General features: G+C 43.4%; 1 protein-coding gene across 4 annotated transcripts in view; it reads left to right on the top strand.

Annotated features, from left to right (window-relative positions):
* STARD13 (StAR related lipid transfer domain containing 13) overlaps window positions 1–19,445 on the top strand; it is a 769,773-nt gene that overhangs the window by 683,776 nt on the left and 66,552 nt on the right. For all 4 annotated transcript variants that reach the window (XM_069205550.1, XM_069205553.1, XM_069205552.1 and 1 more), the window contains one exon: window positions 11,476–11,557. In XM_069205550.1, coding sequence (XP_069061651.1) covers window positions 11,476–11,557 — 82 coding nt within the window. The remainder of the gene's footprint in view (window positions 1–11,475; window positions 11,558–19,445) is intronic.

Consider the following 19,445-nt stretch of genomic DNA (forward strand, 5'->3'; position numbering starts at 1 on the left):
CTTCCTGGGCTGAGAGAAGGGAGAGGCGGGGCACACCTACATTTGTAAAGGCTGTGCCCTGGCCTCACACAATAGGGTCGTTAACCCCCCACTGATGTTTGGAGCCTGTGCTGAAGGGAGAGAGGGGGCACTCCCAGAACCAGTTGTAACTGGCTGGGATCTCCTCTCCCTACCATTGTGAAACACTGTAAGAACTGACTATAAGTACAGGGGAATTTTCCCCACAATTTGGAGACTCTTTGAACATCATGGAACTGGACACAGAAATGCTGGAAGGACTTACCAGGGACCGCCATGGACTGCTGCTGATGTGCTGACCTGTGACCTGCTTGGTCACTATAAAGGACTTGCCACTTGCTGCCTTTTCCCTTGTGCTGGCCTGTTGCTAGGGCCCCACCACCTGTGGGCCTTTTCCGGAACCTGGACTCCCCAGGGGCAGGGTGCTGTGGCCTCTGACCCCTGCAGTGACTCTAAAGCACGAGAGTTGCTTCGCCTTTTTAGAAAACTAAGCGCTTTGGAAAGCGCTCCTCAGGGTATTCCCTTAGCGCTGGAACGCGCTTTCCCCTTGCTGGGGCTTTGTGCTGGTATTTAATTTCTTTATTTTCGGCCAAAGGACTCACCGCCGCAGCCGGGCCCCTTTAAATCACTCAAGCGTGTCTGAGCGTGCTGTGTGTAGTCCCAGGAAGAAGAGAGGAGCCGGCGCACTCCTCTCCATGCCCCCGGGGCACCTTCAGGCAAAAATATCGGAGCAAAAGTGCTCGTAGAGTGCCCCCGGGGTGAGGTTCGCTCTAGGGAGCGCCCCCGGGACACAAGCAGGCACCTACTTGGGTGCCTGCCTTCGGCTGCAGCCCAGACGGGTCGCAGCGTCCAGATTGAAGGTGGGCAGGAGGAGAAGCCTCGTCGGAGGCTCCCTGCCCCACCACAACCCTCGTGTGGGCCGCGCCCTGATCGCATGCCCCAGGAGGGGCCCGGTCAACCTCCTCGGCAGAGCCGACGGGACGGAACCCTCATTGGAGGCTCCCTGCACCGCCGAGCCCCATGTTTGGAGTGCTGGGCTTTAAGGGTGCCCCCCCCTGCATGGGAGGGCCAGTGCAGGCCCGGGGGCCCCCCAGCCACCACAGGCCCCAGGAGGGGTCCGCCCTGAGAACGGAGGGGGTGCAAGGCGTCCGCCTCCTCCACGAGAAAAGAAAATAACTCCCTAACTTTGGCCCCCTCCCTCGTGTGGGCAAGTTGAGGCCCGGGGGGGCCCTAAGGACCACAGGTCCCCAGAGGGGCCCGTCCGCCAAAGAGAGGAGATGCATGCCGCCCTCCTCTGGTTTAAGGAACAGGGAGGCCCCCGTTCGGCGCAGAGAAGCGCGGGGGCCCCATTTCTTTACCTTCTTCGTTCCTCAGGCACTGGAGGTGCCTTTACCATCCAAACAGGTACTCCCTAAAAAAGGGTCCACATATATAATCTAAAGTTTTTACTAGAGACTTCTTCCGATTTATATGTTGCCTACCTGTTTTTGATAGTGTTTCATGGGCATATGCAAATGTTCCTTTTATGGGCATGACTTGCTAATATGTTTCCCTAACTTGCCATATGTTTTCTAATGTTCCTACTATGGGCGTTTTATGATATTCTTATGACAAGTGTTCTAATGTGATAACGTGTTTCCTGACTACTGCTTATGTTGCGGAATACTGAGTAACCTGTGTGTTATGTGTGACTACTGCTAATTTGCGGAGTAACTAATGTGTAATGTTCTGACAACTGCTAAGGTAGCAGGATAGTACTGATATGTGATGTTTGGTCTGATAATTGCGTTGTGTACAATACAGTATATTTTCATACAATCTGGTGTTGTGCTTCCTTTGTGGTGGGGATATTGCGTCACATGTGTTTGTGTTGTGCATACGCTGACTGCTCGTGCCAAGCTACCAAGGGGGTGAGCAGGGGTTATCTTGGTTGTGTAACTCCCTTGCCCTGACTAGAGTGGGTACGTTCTGCCTGGCTGAGGTACATACCCTAGCCAACCAGAAACCCCATTTCTAACACTAGTCATTCACAAGAAGGAGCTCTCTGCCCAATGCACCTACTAATTTTTCCAAAGGAGCTCCCAGGTGGGACCCACTCCCCATTCCAGTGTGCTTCACCTGTTTTATTTTTTATTCATAGTGAAGAAATTTGGACTGTATCAAATAACACTTTCATTACTTTTATAGTTTCATGAGTTATAAACCCACAACACATTAAATATACAGTGTATAATATATAACAAACTATGGGGGTTATTACGACCCTGGCGGAACAAGTCCGCCAGGGCCGTGGGACGCGGTGGCACCGCCGACAGGCCGGCGGTGCCCCGTGGGGCATTCTGACCGCGGCGGCTCAGCCGCGGTCAGAGAAGGGAAACCGGCGGTCTCCCGCCGGTTTCCCGCTGCCCCAAAGGAATCCTCCAAGCCGGCGCAGCATGCTGCGCCGGCATGGGGATTCCGACTCCCCCTCCCGCCATCCAGTTCCTGGCGGTTCTCCCGCCGGGAACCGGATGGCGGGAGGGGGAGTCGCGGGGCCCCTGGGGGCCCCTGCCGTGCCCATGCCTATGGCATGGGCACGGCAGGGGCCCCCGTAAGAGGGTCCCTAAAAGTATTTCAGTGTCTGCAAAGCAGACACTGAAATACGCGACGGGTGCAACTGCACCCGTCGCACCTTCCCACTCCGCCGGCTCTATTACGAGCCGGCGTCATCGTGGGAAGGGAGTTTTCCCCTGGGCTGGCGGGCGGTCTTGTGAAGACCGCCCGCCAGCCCAGGGGAAAACTCGGAATACCCTCCGCGGTCTTACGACCGCGGAGCGGTATTTCGGAGGGGGGAAGCCTGGCGGGCGGCCTCCGCCGCCCGCCAGGCTCGGAATGAGGGCCTATGTCTTGTATTAAACCTTACAAAATGATAATTGAGTAGATATCTTGCATTTAGAGCTATAGGAGAAATCCTTTTCTTGAATAGAAAGATCTGTGATGCAATATTAGCCAGGGCTCTGAGTTTTTATTTGCATCGTTTTCCCTTATTTGTTAAAAATCGTAATGAATGGGAACACAAAGAAAAAGGTGCAAAATGACAATAGTAAATCACTCCCCTGTAGGTAACAACGTAATGCGCTCTCCATTCCTGCTCTGTACCTGGTCTCTTTTCTATCCCAATTCTTGTTCAGCACTGCCATCCATTAACGTCATTGCTCTAATACTCATATGCCACACTTAGGTTTCCTAGTTAGCAACATGTACAGGAAACACCTTGCACACAGGTCTGGAATTCACCTTTACAATTCACTATCATTCGAAAGATTGCTTCAGTAGAACTAAACAAGCACTGCAAATCCCAGAATTCATGATTTCTTAAATGAAAGCTCAGGGATTCAAAAATGATGTCCAGCATATATTAAGCAAGCTATCCTCCAACCACCCCGCAGTCTGCAATATTATAATGTTTCGAGATTTCGTTTTTCAAACCAAACATATAATTGGTGTTTACGGCTATCTCATTTTGTATTCCTATTTTTATGCAAATTACATTTAACTTGGTATTTAGCAGAAGAATGAAATTTGTCTTCCCTTTATTTTTTCATAAAATAAGTAAACATTCAAGTTGTGTACGGTGTTGTTTTTCCATCAACAACGAGAAGGGCGGAAAGGTAATGGTTACACACATTTTTTGGGGACACAGTTATTGCTTTCTACAATAAGTATTTACTGTTTCATGCGGACTGTGTCCCATCCAGTAAATCTTTCTTTTTCCAAGTGACACAACGGCCAGAGCGCGAATTTGAAAGCGACAACGTAAGCCGATCATCCACAGGTTATAGATACTGATCATATTATAGGCTTGATAGCAAATACCTGTCGCAAAGTGCTTTCTGCATCAACAGAAGTGGAGGTGTCATACTAGCTAGGTGTGACAGCTAAACTCTGTTCCTAAAGTATGAATTCCACATTCATTTCTTGCTCAAGCAATCACAAATCCAACACTTTCCACAACCACCCTTTACCCCCCTCGCATATTATATGCAGTAGCTCCCTATGAAAGGCAGATGCGTGAGAAACCTAAAATGCCAGTGCATAGGCCATGGACATTATTCTGCAGGGAATGTGCAGCTGTGATTTTCCACTTTAAATCCACCTAGAATGTCACCTGGAAATTGCCACAGCTACTCTTTTTGGTGACACAGACACATCGATAAGTTAAACATAATGTCCACATGCAAGAGTGGCATCTCCACAGGCAAATTGCCTTTGTGTATCACCTCTGAGTTTTGCATGCAACCTTCCCACATTTTTAGGGTCAAGTGCACAAGCGCTCCATCCATCCCTGTCATAATCTCTCTTTGGGCATACACGCCTGTCACTTTCATTGGTTAGTAGGCTTGCCTTTTAAAATTTGCTTGATTTAATTAGTGAAAGGCATGCATACATCATGCCTTTTCCCCGTGTTTAGCCCTCCTCGAGCGCATCAGCCAACTACGGAAAACATATGAGGCTCCATGTTTTCTGCATGGTTTCCGGACTACTTTATCTTTTTATTTCCACGCAGTGCGATCTCGCTGGGTTTAATAGCTCTAACTCGAGCAAACACGAGACCTGTTGCATTGCAAATGCTTGTTCTATTTGTCAGCCTCACAGACTAAGTTTAGTGGATTAGGCTATCTGACAGCATCTGGCCCCTTTCTAGGGACGCCAGTATTTATGCGACGGCAAAGGTGAAATTTGTGGTGAGTCAAGTTATTCAGAATTCAGTAAGATGCACGTATGAGAACGAAGCAGAACAAGTAGGGCTAATAATAGGGCAGAACAGTCAATCCCCCTCCCTTTATCTGATGAGTGTAAACAACCAAGAAGGAAGTAAAATCTGCGTAGTCACACAACAACAGCAAATTATCTTCTCACAAGTTAGCCTGTCACCCACACATGCATTCTCAAACAGAGTGCAAAGTTCTCAAGTTGTGCAATCTCTAGGACATTTTTCAAACATATCTAATGCCATCACATTTTACTATACAAAAAGATTGTTCAGAGACCCAGAAGGTAAATGGAGCTCATCCACATTTATAGCCATTCCAATATTCAGACCGTTTTCAAAATAAATGTACAAAGCTAGCATGTATTTCTAAAGAATACTGGCTCTTTTTCCATTTACTTAGCACAAGCCCTTATCTTTAGGAAGAGCACTGCGTTATCATAATATATGATTACCTTCTCCATTGCATTTGAACAGCGCTGTTAAACAGCATGTGAAACGGCATTTCCTCATTGCATTCAGAAGTAAAATGCTAGCATATTACATATCAGTCAATCGGTTATTGGCTAGAGTCTCTAGACAATGTGCTTGAAGGATTGTTTGTTCTGAAATCTGCTGCATTGGTGCACTGGCAAATCACGTCTCTGAGTTTTAGAAAGTTTGTTTGCTAAGGCAGATTATGTAATTGTCAAATGATTCCTAGAAATTGGATTGGTCTTCTGACAACGATTTCAACTGTGGATCCTGGAGTCCCGTGGTCTAAACGGTAGCTCCTTCACTTGAGCACAGTGTGTGCTCTCTGGCAAATTACATCATCCCTTGTTTCCATTTCCAAGAGAGCTCTTAGAAAATATTAGGTGACGGATGTAAGTACTATATGAATAGACATTCACACAAAAAGCAGTTTACAATCACACAGGGGGTTTGTGTAAATGTGTGTCCCATAGAACTACTCTCTGATAACTGACATGTTGAAATGGCTTACCTCTGTCTTCAAGCCAGAATGAAACAAATATATTTTGGATACATGTAAAAATAGGATGTAATACCTTTTCATCCATCCACCCCTAAGTCAAATGTAATCCTAGAGCAGTGGTGCAAACATTTTCCCAAACTCTGCCCAACGAAGCCAAATCTAGTGCCTCCTGGTCTATGGTCATCATTGCATTTGGTATCTCTTTTTTAGCTGAAAAATGTGCTCATGCTTTGCAGAACCAGAAGGTGTCTAGATCTTACATTGTAGAATACCACTGATAAAATATAGGATCATCATGGTTCTCGATTCTTTTCAGTTTTTATTTTTTCACTCTACCTTCTCTTCAAGTGTATGTCCTGAATTACTAGTCATAAATTAACATATGGGGAACAACCTTCTTTTATCCAATGTTGCTGCTTGGCCCTGCATCCAGTCCTGATGTGACTGTAACGTTAGGAAAGCCGGACAGGAATCAGAAAATATAATGGCTGAAGGGTAATTTCGATTCTGGGAGAGCATGGAACATTTAAAAGGATGTAATAACTTCTCACTACCAAAAGCAACGTGTAAGAAGGGCAGAAGGGCGAGGTATCCTGTTTGGATAAGAGTTTTGCATGCTTTCTTATATGCATCTAGTATGCACCTTTGCAGTGTACCCCTTCACTGTATTTGAGTAATCCTCCTTTTCGCTTTCTCATGAGCATACAGTAGATTCGACAGGTGTGTGTTGATAGGTGTGTTCGTCAAAGTTGCATAATAGTGGCTGACTTCTTAAAATCCAACTTTAACCCTATAAATCAGGTGCACACCAGTAAAACCATGAATTTTTTAGGGGTTTCGTAATTTGCTTATGTGAAAGTACTCAAAATGTTGATAAAATTACGTGAAAGTCTGACTAATTACGTGAAAATCAAATCAGTCATTTAGTGATATATTGTAGAATGAAATGTGTCAATTTTTGATGTAAGGATGCATTTCTTACGTAAAAAGAGTGAGAACAGCACAATTGCTGCAAACAACAACCACTTGCTTTCTAGATCTTCAAATTCTTTCTGTGTTTCAGCGCTATAATTTTGCCACAAACTGTGGTATTATCACATGGCGTGACATAATTTGGAGAATTCTGGTTAATAAGGGTAACCCAAAATTCTTGAAATTATGCAGATTACTCCAGCATAATTTACATTTCATCTGGTCCTAGCATTTTTCTCATTCCTGGGAAACCAAACTGCCTTTGCTTGTCTTTGCTGATTGTCAACTCCTGTAGCCATCGCGTAGCCAGGTCTGAGAAGAACCGATAATGAAATGTTGTAATATTCTTTGTATTGCATTCACAGATGCTAAAAGAATGTCACTGGATCATATGGGCTTTTCATTGAGATGTATTCTTATTTTAATGAAATTGGCTGTGGACTGAACTGAGCTGTGAGGTGGCTGGTGGTTTCTTTGCTTCTCTCTTTCTTGAACAGTAGATTACCAACATCTTGAATTTGTGAACCTTTTTGGCAGAAGGGAAACATAACAAATGCCTATTATATTATATTATTATATTATATTGATTTGTAGAGCACACTGTCACCCAGGAGGGTATCCTGGCACTGTGCTCTTTAGGCTTGAGAAGAATTGATAATGAAATGCCCATTATGTATATTATATTATGTTATTATTATCTTAGGTTATATTCGATTATAGAGCATGCTATCAACTGAGAGGGTATCCTGAGACTGTGCTCTTTAGGCTTGAGAAGAATTGATAATGAAATGTCCATTATGCACATTATATTAAGTTATTGCTATTATATTATGTTATATAGATTTATAGAGCTTGCTATGACCCATGAGGGTTTTCTGTCACTGCAGTCTTTTGGACCATGAGGTGGACCAATTCACAAGCCAGACACAAAGCAACACAAAAATAATAATGGCCTTCCTGCATATCCAGCCCTTTTTAACATCTGCATGACACCTGTTGCTGAGCCTAATTAGGGCTTCGTTTTTTGCTTTAATGTCCTTTTGTGGTGAGACACACATTTCGGTATATTTTGCTAGTGCCTTGCATGCTCCCAGACAGAGGTGTCAGGACTGTGTTATCTGTGGCTGAATGGATGGGATCTCATATGCTCAACTTCTTTGGGGATAAGACAGCACTACTATTGCTTGGTGGGGCTTTGCTGACTTGGTCCCTAGTATGGGGGCCAGCTGATATGGAGCCTCTGCCCATTTCCAAAAGACATAGTAAAAGAAAACTGGGTGTCATGACGGACTCGACCCTTTCTTTCTCTCAACAAATTAAAATCATCAGATCTACCTGTTGTCCCTATCACAAAGTGCTCAAAGTACTGTCTTTCCTCCCTAAAAGCACACATAATATTGTGGTCTCCGCATTCATTTTATCCCGCATTCACTAATATAAAATGTTATATTTCGTCCTTCCTAAGAAATCTACCCAATGTTTCAAGAAATTCAAAATGCTGTGCTGAGATTACTTATAAGACTGACTGCTCAAAGCCACGAAGTACCATCTAAGGGGACTGCACTGACTTCCAGTGCAACAACATGTACAGTTTAAGCCTCTACGTGTGTTCCATAGAGAGTTCAACATAAGGACTGCTGGTAATCCAAGCCAGGAGTCCCGCTTCTCCAAAAATGGGCATTGAGATCATCAAACGCAATGTCCCTTGTGGTCCTGTGCACTAGGGAGGAGCATATTTCTCACTTGACCCTAGGCACTGGAACTCATTGCCGTAATCCTTGAGGGCAGAAGTGAACTTTGAGAGCTTTCAAAAAGAATGAATGACCTGGCTTTTTATTTAGATATTATTTGGCCTTTGGTGTAGTTAGGCCTTTCTTCTTAAGAAGATCTTCAATGGAGATTGTTCGGTGGATGCACTGAAGAAGTGATCTAGCAGCACAGAAGCACTTGACAGATTTTGTATTCACCTCACTGCCTCAGACACTGACTAGTCCAGCCATAATGCAGCTAAAGAGGCATTCACAGTCATCTTAAAACGCCCATGCATATGTGCTACTTTTGGTGAAAGCCATGACATGAGATGCAGGCTGCATCTTATAATATTCTACAAGCTAAACATAAGACACAACTCAACTGTTCAAGGTGCAGAGTATTAAGAGAGTGACTCCTTCAGGATTGTGAGTAGGTGAAAGGGCAATTATTTATCACTTTGTTAACTGAGATAGAAAACACTTGTGTTTCAGTGATACCTCATGCACGCCCTCCCTCCCCTTTCTCTTACTCTTAGTTGTAGCTCACAAAGTTCTCACTTTCCATCAAACCCATACTAGGCAGGTAGTCTCTGAACTGGGTGGTGTGTGGGAAGAGCAGTGTGATACACATTGATGAAGGACACTCTCCCCTAAAAATGAAAAAGTTCCAAGCTCCAGCTTTTAAAGTTAACTCTACTAAGGAGTGCAGATCAGTAAATTGCAGACGGAAAGATCTCTGTAAATACTCTCAACAGTCCACCCTCAGATTTCTTGTCATTCACATGAGACATTGCATGACACGGAATCAGTCATCGCCTTTAGAGCAGCTCAATGTAGCATTCTTGTCGCTCTTGACAGAACTTCCCGAAGGCAGTTTTACTAGCAGACAACACTAATTTAAATTCCCATCGTTTTATATTAAGCTTCTCATATCAGACTCGTCGAAGTGAATAGTAGATTGCAAAGCTTTTCCTGACTGTATCGTGGTGGTGTTGCTGCATGAGGAAGCTGGGGTCTCCTCACATCACTGGAGAAAGAGTTCTAGGATTTTTTTTTAAAAATGAAGCCAGTGGGCTAAATGGTTTTACTTCATTACCCTAAATCTCAGAGGCCCATTTTCCTTTGCCTTGTTTGGAAACGAAAAGAAACCCAAATACTACCTGCTCTGCTTTTCATCTTATCATTTTTTCTCAGAGGAGTAAACCTTTTTATGTAATGCGTAGCAAAGATGCAGAGATCACAGCAACAAAAACATGCTGAAAAAGGAATTATTTTTCAGCCCCCACAAAATGAATTTACGCAATCAAAATAGTGAGCAAAATGCTCCTAATTGATAATCTTAGCTTAAAAATAGGTGACATTATTGAATATTCCAAGCTATTTGAATATGAGCACTCCTTTAATCCTTTGTTACTGTTGAAATGTCTCCTCTGAAATGTAATGATATTATCTGATCGGCAGAGCTGTGAAGTGCACGATCCACCAAAATTGTTCAACACGTTTCAGTGGACACCATCTGAGAAGACATCTCGAAAGAAGACTTCTGAGATACGTAAAGGGAGACTTAATGTTATCTCCAAGAGTACATGCCTCACCATGAATTAAACATCAGTATGCCTTACAGCAGCCATCTTGTGGCAGCATTTTCTCTAGGGAGAGGAGCGCTGGTATGATGTTCTGAATTCATGGTAATCTAATCTTTTTTTATGTGTATTCAAATTCAGCTGTTTATTGCTGGACTGAAAGCCTATCCTGGAGTAGGCATCCTATTCTTCTTCCTTCCCCAATCACACTCACTCCTACACTACATTAGTGATGAAAGCAGCATCACTTCATCAGGCATCTAAGGTACTTCTAGATACCCGGGCCATCATTGCGACTGTCTGTAAAGAACATGGAATTATGAACTAAAACGCAGACTGTTGTAAAGTGTTTGCTAGAGGATGGGTCTAGAGATGCCAACGAAGCCTGCAATCAAAAACAAGTAGTTTGTCTACTTCCACACTTCATAATAGAGAGTGCAGTAGCTTTGATATAGTGTGTGTGATGTCAGGATGGAAAGCAGAGTGTACAATGTAGCACACTTTTGTTGTATCATTTTATCAAGATTGAATACTTTTTTGTAAAATTGTACTTTGTGTCACACCTTATGGGGTGGCCCGCTCCCTATCATTAACTTTTGTTGTGCTAACCCTGTGAGGATTTAAAAAAAAAATCCTTGTTTTTTGTGATCGTATTGCACTCGATTATTTGCCTGGTTGACACTTTAGATGCTGTCGGGGGGAGGGAGGGGTCACATGCATCTAATTTATTTTGCGATGCAGTCATGTAGTATACCTTCAAACAGTAGTATGCATGTGTGATGATAATGGACTCAGAGTACCTTCCACTGCTGATCTCGGGGATTCCCTCACGGACCAGGGTCTGGTTTGGCTTGTTTAGCTCTATCATCAATGGTGTATTTGAAGTTGTTTTTACTGTTTTTATCAATGTGTGTTTTGTTCCTGGATGTGTCCAAAAGGTGTAGTGTTTGATGGGTTTGGCCAGAGGTCTTAAAAATGGATTGTGAGACGTCTGGGTAATTTGGTTTGCATATTGCCTGGCTTGTAAAATGTGACTGGAGTAATGGCAGGTAGAGGGTGCATTGTGGGGCTGCTGATACATATACACTGACCTGCCTGGGATGTGTACAAATCCAAAAGTAGAAGCTTTATCGCAGCTAACAGATCGCACTGCAAACATGACAAGGTACAACTAATAAATGTCGCCGAGTGGTCCATTTTGATGAAGCTCAACCTCAACCCATGATTCTAAAGATGACTTCACTATCACTATGTATGGCTCATAACAATGTGCTGGATGTTAAGGAAACACATTGGGGTGTGCTTTGTTGAATCAGAATGGGCCACTCGAGACCACCATCAGGAAGAACTTAAGTGTACTGTACATGTGGAATGTATTTTAATATTGCTGAGTAAGGATTACAAATGCTGTATCTTTTCTTGTAGATTCTCAGTTCCCAATCGACATTGCAGCTGTAAAGAAAGATCATGATTTCCTGGACAGAGACCATGTAGAACCACTTTGCAGGTAACCTGAAGAAGTACACTGTTGGCTTACTGGGGTCAACACCTGAAAGCTAAAATAGATGTGATATGAAACACTGTACATCAAAATACACTTGTGTCTTCCAAGAAACCTAAATATTTTACATTCTGAAAGTCGCTTGTCAAGGCACAACCACTCCTTGTGTTCACACTCTTCTCTGGGGCTCGTTGTGTCTTGAGTAGCCAGTAGATGTATTTCATTTCATCTGTGATTTCCAAGAAAATTAACTTGAAGCGAAGGGGTGTTAATGGCATTGTACAGAATGAAAGTGAGTTGATGAACATAATGGGATTTGGCTCGGTTGTACCTTCTGCTGTGTTGATTGCCGCTTTCTACTTCTTCATCCAGACCCCAGATATACCTGCATGGGGGTTAGGAAGGTTTGCAGCTTGAGTGCATTGTGATAAGGGCAGTTGCCGAGCGATGGCAGTTGCTATGGCACTAAATTGTACACGCTGGATTGTGTACTGTTGTCCTTCTGAAGATGTTTTATAGTTGCATCAGGTGTATTCTCCTGCCGCTTCTGTGTCTGTGTGTTTATGGGAAGATACATGATGTTTGTAATATTTAGTTATTAGAGTTGGGACCATAAGCTGTTTTGCAGGGTTATTTGTACAATGTCCACATGGATTTAGGTCTCTGGTGATGGTTTCATTGTGCCTGCCGCAGTGCAGCCTTATGTTTGATTGAGCCAAATGTGTTTGACAAAGTTTGGGGTTTCTGGTTGATCACTATTACCCAGCCTTCTGATTTCTGACTGTATTAGGTACATCATTGTGTGTTAGTTTCTCTATTCGCCTAAATTAAGTATTCAGCAAATGACCCAAGACCATTGCTGCATGCTGTCAGTCATTTTTTCTAATCTTTGAAGTTGCAGCGACCACTTAACAATATCAAAGGAGGGATTGCAGACATTTCCCTTCAAAGCAGAACACTAGGTTTAATTGTCTTCCAGCTCCTTTTGTCTTCTTTGGCTGAGGAGGCCAAGGGTAGGTTTTTGTGTATATGTCATGGTGTGACTAGTTCCTGATGTGTCAGTAATCAGAGCAGTGTGGAATACACAATGGCAAACGTTCTCATGCATATGCATGTTATTGTGTGCTTTTAGTTCCTTCCCTTCCGTGGGTTTCATCTGATGTGGCATTTGGTGGGCAGGTTTTCACTTATTCAAAGCAAGTACTATCCTGACATGATTACATTGGATCATATGCAAGCAGCAAATGCTAGAAGTGGACAATTTGCATCTCCACAGGCAATGCAAGACTGAATAAATACATTGACAGGAACAATGTGATGAGAAAAGGATTGTCTTCTCTCCCTGTTATTAGCCAGAATTTGATAATCTTCTCTTGTACTATGCAAAGATTTTGCCACCCATCTTCATGTTCAGTTGAAGCAATAATGTGTTTTCTACACTTGAAAACATTTAGCAAAGTATATTTTTGCAATTTCTGTATGGTCAGTGTTATCCAACCTTGAAGAATCAAATACCTGATTTATAATTATGCCATAGGCACTTTATCATATCTTCCTTTGCACCACTTTCTCTATTTGCCTAAATTGAGCATTCAAAAAAAGACTGAACACCAGTGTCACTACCAAACATTTTCCGTGGCCTAGGAAGTAGAGGGAATCACTTAGCAGTATCAGTTTCAAAGATAAGATTGCAGGTATTTTCTATAAAACAGCACACTAGTGACCTGATTCATAAAAGGCATTTTGGAGTATGTTTGGTAGAATTACTACTGTAATTCTTCTAAAGTGCTACAAAACACAATTTACAGACCTCCACTTCTCTTCTATCTTTTCTTTGTTGCAGTCTCTGCCATAGGTGCTGAGACCTCCGCCATAGGTGCTGAAACCTCCGCACACGTTGGTCTATGTTTTAGTCACAAATGTGGAAGATACAGGGGGAGTAGCTGGAAAATGGGGAACACTTACTGCTAAATGGGGGGGAGGGAGGATTAAGGAGGTGTTCACTGGAAGGACATGTAAAAACAAACCCACCCACACAAAAGTAACCCCATTGTTATTCCCACCTGTACTTCTGAAGTTACTACAGCAAAAGTGGTCCCAAAACAGTTGGAAATGTACTCTAGCTCAACATAGGAGTATATGCAGCACCACAGATGTTTCACAGGCACTACAACACACTCACGTGGTAACTAACAGAGGCAGGGACTAAAAACAAAACCCTATTGGAAATAATATTAAAATAAATTAAATTATTTCAAATTAAAAAAAATATATATATATATACATATATATATATATACACACATTCGGTTCATATTGAAAAACTGTGATTAATAATTGTTTTTTGGAAGTATAATACAATCATTGTAATATTTAAAGTATAATAAACTTTAAAATGTTTGTCAAGTACTTATTATTTAAATTTCTTATATGACTTTTAATATATTTTATTGCATACTGAATAATTGTTCTAATGTAAGTGAGGTTTAAAAAAAATATTTTTTAGGATATTATTGTTAAGTTAGATATATTTAACATAAATATGTAATTTAATTATTAATAATTTAAATCAATGCGCTATGAAATTTCATTTGATTAATTCCAGATTTAAAACAAATGTATGATTATTATACATTAATATTTATAATTATTTATAATAATTTTGGTAATGTTTATATTAGATTTGCTTTAAAGTTTAATAAACTTTAACACATGTTATAATACTTCACATGTGAAGGATGAGTATTAACATTTAAATCCTGTTACCTACTCCTAGTCCAGGAACCACCAGTGGTCTGTTCTGCAGCGTGCAAGATTGCAAAGGTTAGGTCTCCTGGATGGAGGCATGATAGAGTAATACAGTTGTAGTTGTTTATTACACAGCATCCTGTCCAGCAGCCATTGACTAATAGTGGGTGTTTTGTCCTTTTCCCAGTTACATGGCACATGTCTAGCAGAAAGGCAATTGAGAGAAATTGCAGAGTGCCCATGCTTGAACTTTAGCAGTATATCGCAATAACTGCATCTTTGGGGAGAGTTCTAAGGGGGCTTCACTCCTTTCCGGTAGGGTGTCAGAGATCTAGGTCCAGCATATGCTTATTGTTGAGCATCCCCAGGCAAGACAAATTTAGTCCTCTTCCGGGGGCCCTAATCTAAGACAATGAGAGTCCAGCCACAATTGGCATTCGGTCAGGCTAAAGCACATATGGTTCACCCGATGCAGGAACCTGAAGTGTATGAGTCACAATCGGCCATTTGGGAACAGTTCACCAGTTTGCTCACAGCTACCCATTTGTAATCGTGCCCCCCTTTGTCAGCTTGGACAGGTTAGTGAAGATTGTCTCCAAGGCCTTGCACTGTGGGGGGTTTTCCTGGAAAGAGGGATAATCAAACATGACACTGAGCTACCTCATCTCCTTAGGGGCACTGATTGGCCAGAAGCAATCTTGCTGCCGCTCCGAGATTAAATTGGTGGCTTCCACTCAGAAAGCCTGGGAAAGTATTCAGTGTAGATTGAAACTGCCAAGAGTAAGCCCCTCATTATGAGTTTGGCAGGCAGAAAAAGCTGCCCGCCAAACTCCCCTAGTCAGGTTACCGCCAGTGCGGTCCCCTTTTTCACGGCCCCTATTAAGAGTTTCCCACTGGGTCATTGATGCTGGCTAATAATTGAGCCGGCGGAAATGTTTCAGTGCGTAGGGTGCACCAGCACCTGTTGCGCTTTTCACTGTCTGCTAACCAGATAGTGAAAAGCGCGATGGGGCTCGCCATGAGGGCCCCTGCACTGCTTATCGGCAGTGCAGGTGCCCCCTGCACCTCATCTCTGCCAGCCTTTACATGGCAGTGCTACCACCATGTAAAAGCTGGCAGAGAGGAGACTCGTAATCCCCAGGGCAGCACTGCTTGCATCACTGCCCTGTTGGATCAGGACTGCCAGACCGATGACAAGTCGTGATCTGGCAATGCTGCAGTCCAACCGTGGCGCACCCGCCACAGTCGTAATGTGGCTGCAGTCTGACCGCCACCACAGCCCTGGTGACCACCAGGGTCCTAATGATCGCCTATATGCCCCTTCTCAGCACCTCACACAACATCCACTGATGTACACAAATAGCGAGGGCTCTATGGTATTCCAATCCTGGAGGCTGCTTCAGATTTGAGACATATACCCAGAGGGGCAATTCCTCAACTGCATATCTATTGTGGCTACCAGAGACTGCAGTGGACTTCACAGACTCACATATCTCAGGCTGCAAGCAGTCTATAAAACACTGTAAAACCCATCTCTGTGTGTGTAATATACCGCAGGGGGTGTAACCAATGTGGGCGAATTGTGCCTGTGCACAGGTACAATATAGTTCCAAGTCAGGTGTTGCCAGGTCAACCTGTTCATATGGAATTTCTCAAACAAACCCTGAGTTTGTTGCTTGCCCATGCCAGGGAAATCATGCTCGAGCTTAGTGTTGCGAAACACTGTTTGGTCAGGATGATGGGGACATTATAAAAGATGTATAGTAGCAGGGGGCAATATGACCATCTTCATCAAGGCAAGACAGCTCATGAAAGAGAGGGGTAAGTGTTGCCATTTGTGGACCTGATCCTACATCTTAACCATGCCCACTCTATAGTTTTCAGACTGCACTATGTCCTTGCCCATGCTAATCCAGATGTCCAGGTATTTTGTCAAAGTAGTGCACCAAAAAATAGGGTATTCTGATGTATGAAAATTAATAAAAATAATAAAAAATGAGAAACCACATTGGAGGAAACCAAATCATAGAAAAACAGTTTTAAGGAAATGGAAAAAAATTAAAGAAAACATTTGAAAGGAAAGATCATTTTAGGCAAAAATCCAGAATTGCATTACAATTGGGTGGGGTTTTAGGGTAGTGAGCAGTTATTGGGTTCAGGTATGGGTGATATTTTTGGGGGTCAGCAATGGGCATGTTATAGTATAGAAAGGGGTTTTTAGGATTCAGAAATGGGTGACGTTTAGGGGTGGTGAAGGTTTTAGGGATTAGAAATGGGTAGAATTTATAGCGGGTGAGTTTGTTTTTAGGGCTCCAGGATGAGTGGAATGTTTGGGTGGTGAGGGGTTTTTAGGGTTCAGACATGGGTGGAGTGTTAAGGTTTTTAGGGTTCGCCGATGGACGGAGTTCAGGGTTAAGGGGGATTTTAAGGTTGAGTGATGATAGAGTTTAGGGGAGGTAAATGGTTTTTAGCATTCAGGAATGGGTGGAGGTTGGAGTGGTGAGGGGATTTAAGGGTTCCAAAATGGGTGGAATTTAGATGTAGAAAGCGGATTTTAGGGGTCAGGGATGGGTGAAGGTTAGGGTGAGGAAAGATTTTCAAGGGGCTGGAATGGGTAGTGTTTAAGGATGTTGATTGTTTTTTTCGGGTTCAGGGATGGGTAAAGTTTAGTGGTGTAAGGGGTTTTAAGGGTTCAGTTAAAAGTGAGATTTGGGCATAGGAGTTTTTAGGGTTCGGAAATTGGTGGAGTTTGGTAATAATTTGTGGTTTTAGCCTTCAAGATAAGGTGGAGTTTAGGAGTCAGGGATGGGTGCAGTTTAGGTATGGTGAAGAATTTTTAGGGTTCAGGGATGGGTGGAGTTTAGGGGTAGAAAGGGCTTTTAGGGCCAGGGTTAGGGAAGGGAGGGTCTTCGAGGTTAGGGATGACGTAGTGATGGGTTTTTAGGAGGCTGGGATGCAGGTGTTCTGGGGTTGTGATACGGTCAGAGATTGATGGTGTTTGAGGGTGGTAAAGGGTTCGTGAATTAAAAGCATTAAAATAAATACCTCCTACAAAAAAGTAAGGCCCACAACTGTTGCACTCACATCTTACAAAATAAGCACGCAAAAGCCAATACTGAAAAAGTCATTCAGTTCGGTTTTTTTATGAAATGGTAAATGCCATTCATCCTCCAAAGCTCCGTTAAACAGTTTAGGTGAAAGGGTTTCTCAGTAATAGTATTCCATAAAATATATTTTCTATGAAATCACATGCAAACAACATATTCAAGTGCAAACTCAACAGTGTTTGAGGTCAGCGAAAATACTGCAGATTTAATCCAGTTGATGGAGATACCTGATACAGCTTTAAACAGTGTGAATTCCCTAATGATGGGACCAAGGTTGCGAGCTAGGTCTCGTAGATATAATGTAATATCTTTTGTGTACAATGACACAATGAGAGTGCAGGCATGAAGTTCAAGCCACGCTGGGCATGCAATTGGCAAATTGCACAGGTCAACAGTTTGGAGGCCAGGGTGTACAGTACGGGAGACAGTAAACAGCCCTATCTGGTGCCTTGCCCCAGTGGTAATTGATCAGAAAGCATGTCCTTCAGCTGCCCCTGAGCAGTGGGCAGCGAGTACAGAAGTTCAGTCCAATGTATGTTGATGGCAACCAGGAAGACTGCCAAAGCGCTCTATTGCAAGTTTAAATGATGCATCAGAGCAAATGGGGAGTAGAGATTATGGTTGGTGGACTTTCCTGGGAGGAATCCTGCCTTGGCAGGTAGGACCAGATAAGGCATCAGCAGTAGCAGCAGATTTGCCAGAAACTTAGCCAGGGAGGCATGAGTCACATTGTGTGGGTAGCTTATCGTGTTTTAAGAGTGAGATGATTCTGCCTACTCTAAAGGAGGGTAGGAGCAGACCTTTTTCAAATGCCTCATTATAAACTCTTGAGTTAGGGAGCCAGTAGGTGTGAGTAAGCTTAATATACCCCCATCTGGAAACCATTGCTTCTGAGAGCCTTACATGACTATCACTGCTGTTAAATCTTTCAGGGCTATGGGTGCTTCCAGGAATTGCCATCTTGGGCCCTCCAGCCATTCCACAATGATATTCACAAAGTAGGCTGCATAGTCTCTTGAGAGCTCCCCTGCTTTCAATATTCTTCAGAGTATTGTCAAACAGTCAAGGCTTAGCTCAAATGTGGTGGTGCGTAACACAGCAAAGAAATAAAATGCCCAAACAGTAATTTAATATAAAAAGAACAGCACTCCACACCTTTAATACAACCCGATAAACCAGAACAGCAGGGTAATGAGACCCTAAACAATGTGTGTATATATATATATATTTATATATATATATATAAATATATATATATATATATATTACCTACTGGAGGTCGTGAAGTCACAGCAAAAACATTTTGTAACTAAAAAAAGCAAGGTCTCCCACGCTAGTTTTACTAAAGCCCCTGTGTGGGCCAGGTCATGGGGGGATATCAAAAATAAAGGAAGGGTTACACCAACACCCCCTCCTGGGCTTATTTATGCCCCGGGGTCTGGCACCGCCCTGGGGCTTAAATCAAATAGTATGCTGGGGCCATGCAGCCTTCTGTGCCCCAGGGACCACCAGCTCCCCAGGCCAATCTTTTAAAATTATAGTAGGGGGTGTCCTGCTTACCCCCAAGGCCCTGGGGACCACTACCTCCCTGGGGCTAGCTATCTATTATATAATCAGAGGGCTCACAGCCCCCCCCCCCCCACAACCCTGAGGACCTCCACCTCCCCAGGGCTGAAATAAAATAAGATAAAGGGTCCACTGCGGGACCCCAGCCCTGGAGACCACCATTTCCCCGAGGCTAACTTAAATGTGGGAGGGGGGCCACGCAGCACCCCTTGTGGAGCCAATAATAGCCCTGTGGACCATCACCTCCAAGGGCCAACTCCTGCTATGTTCAGGGTACCCACTCCCAGAACATAGCTGTTTTCTCTGACTTCGTGGGAGCTTTGACAGCTCCTGGCAAGTCAGAGCAAACACAACTCCGCTCCCGGCAAGCGAGAGCTATCACTTGTTGGGAGTGGAGGTTTCCTCTCTTTCCCTGCCTGCAGACATGCGGGAGGGAAACAGAGGAAATGATTGGTCTCACAGACAGGGAGCTG

The sequence above is a fragment of the Pleurodeles waltl genome, chromosome 8 (genome assembly GCF_031143425.1).
Source record: "Pleurodeles waltl isolate 20211129_DDA chromosome 8, aPleWal1.hap1.20221129, whole genome shotgun sequence".
Lineage (NCBI taxonomy): Eukaryota > Metazoa > Chordata > Amphibia > Caudata > Salamandridae > Pleurodeles > Pleurodeles waltl.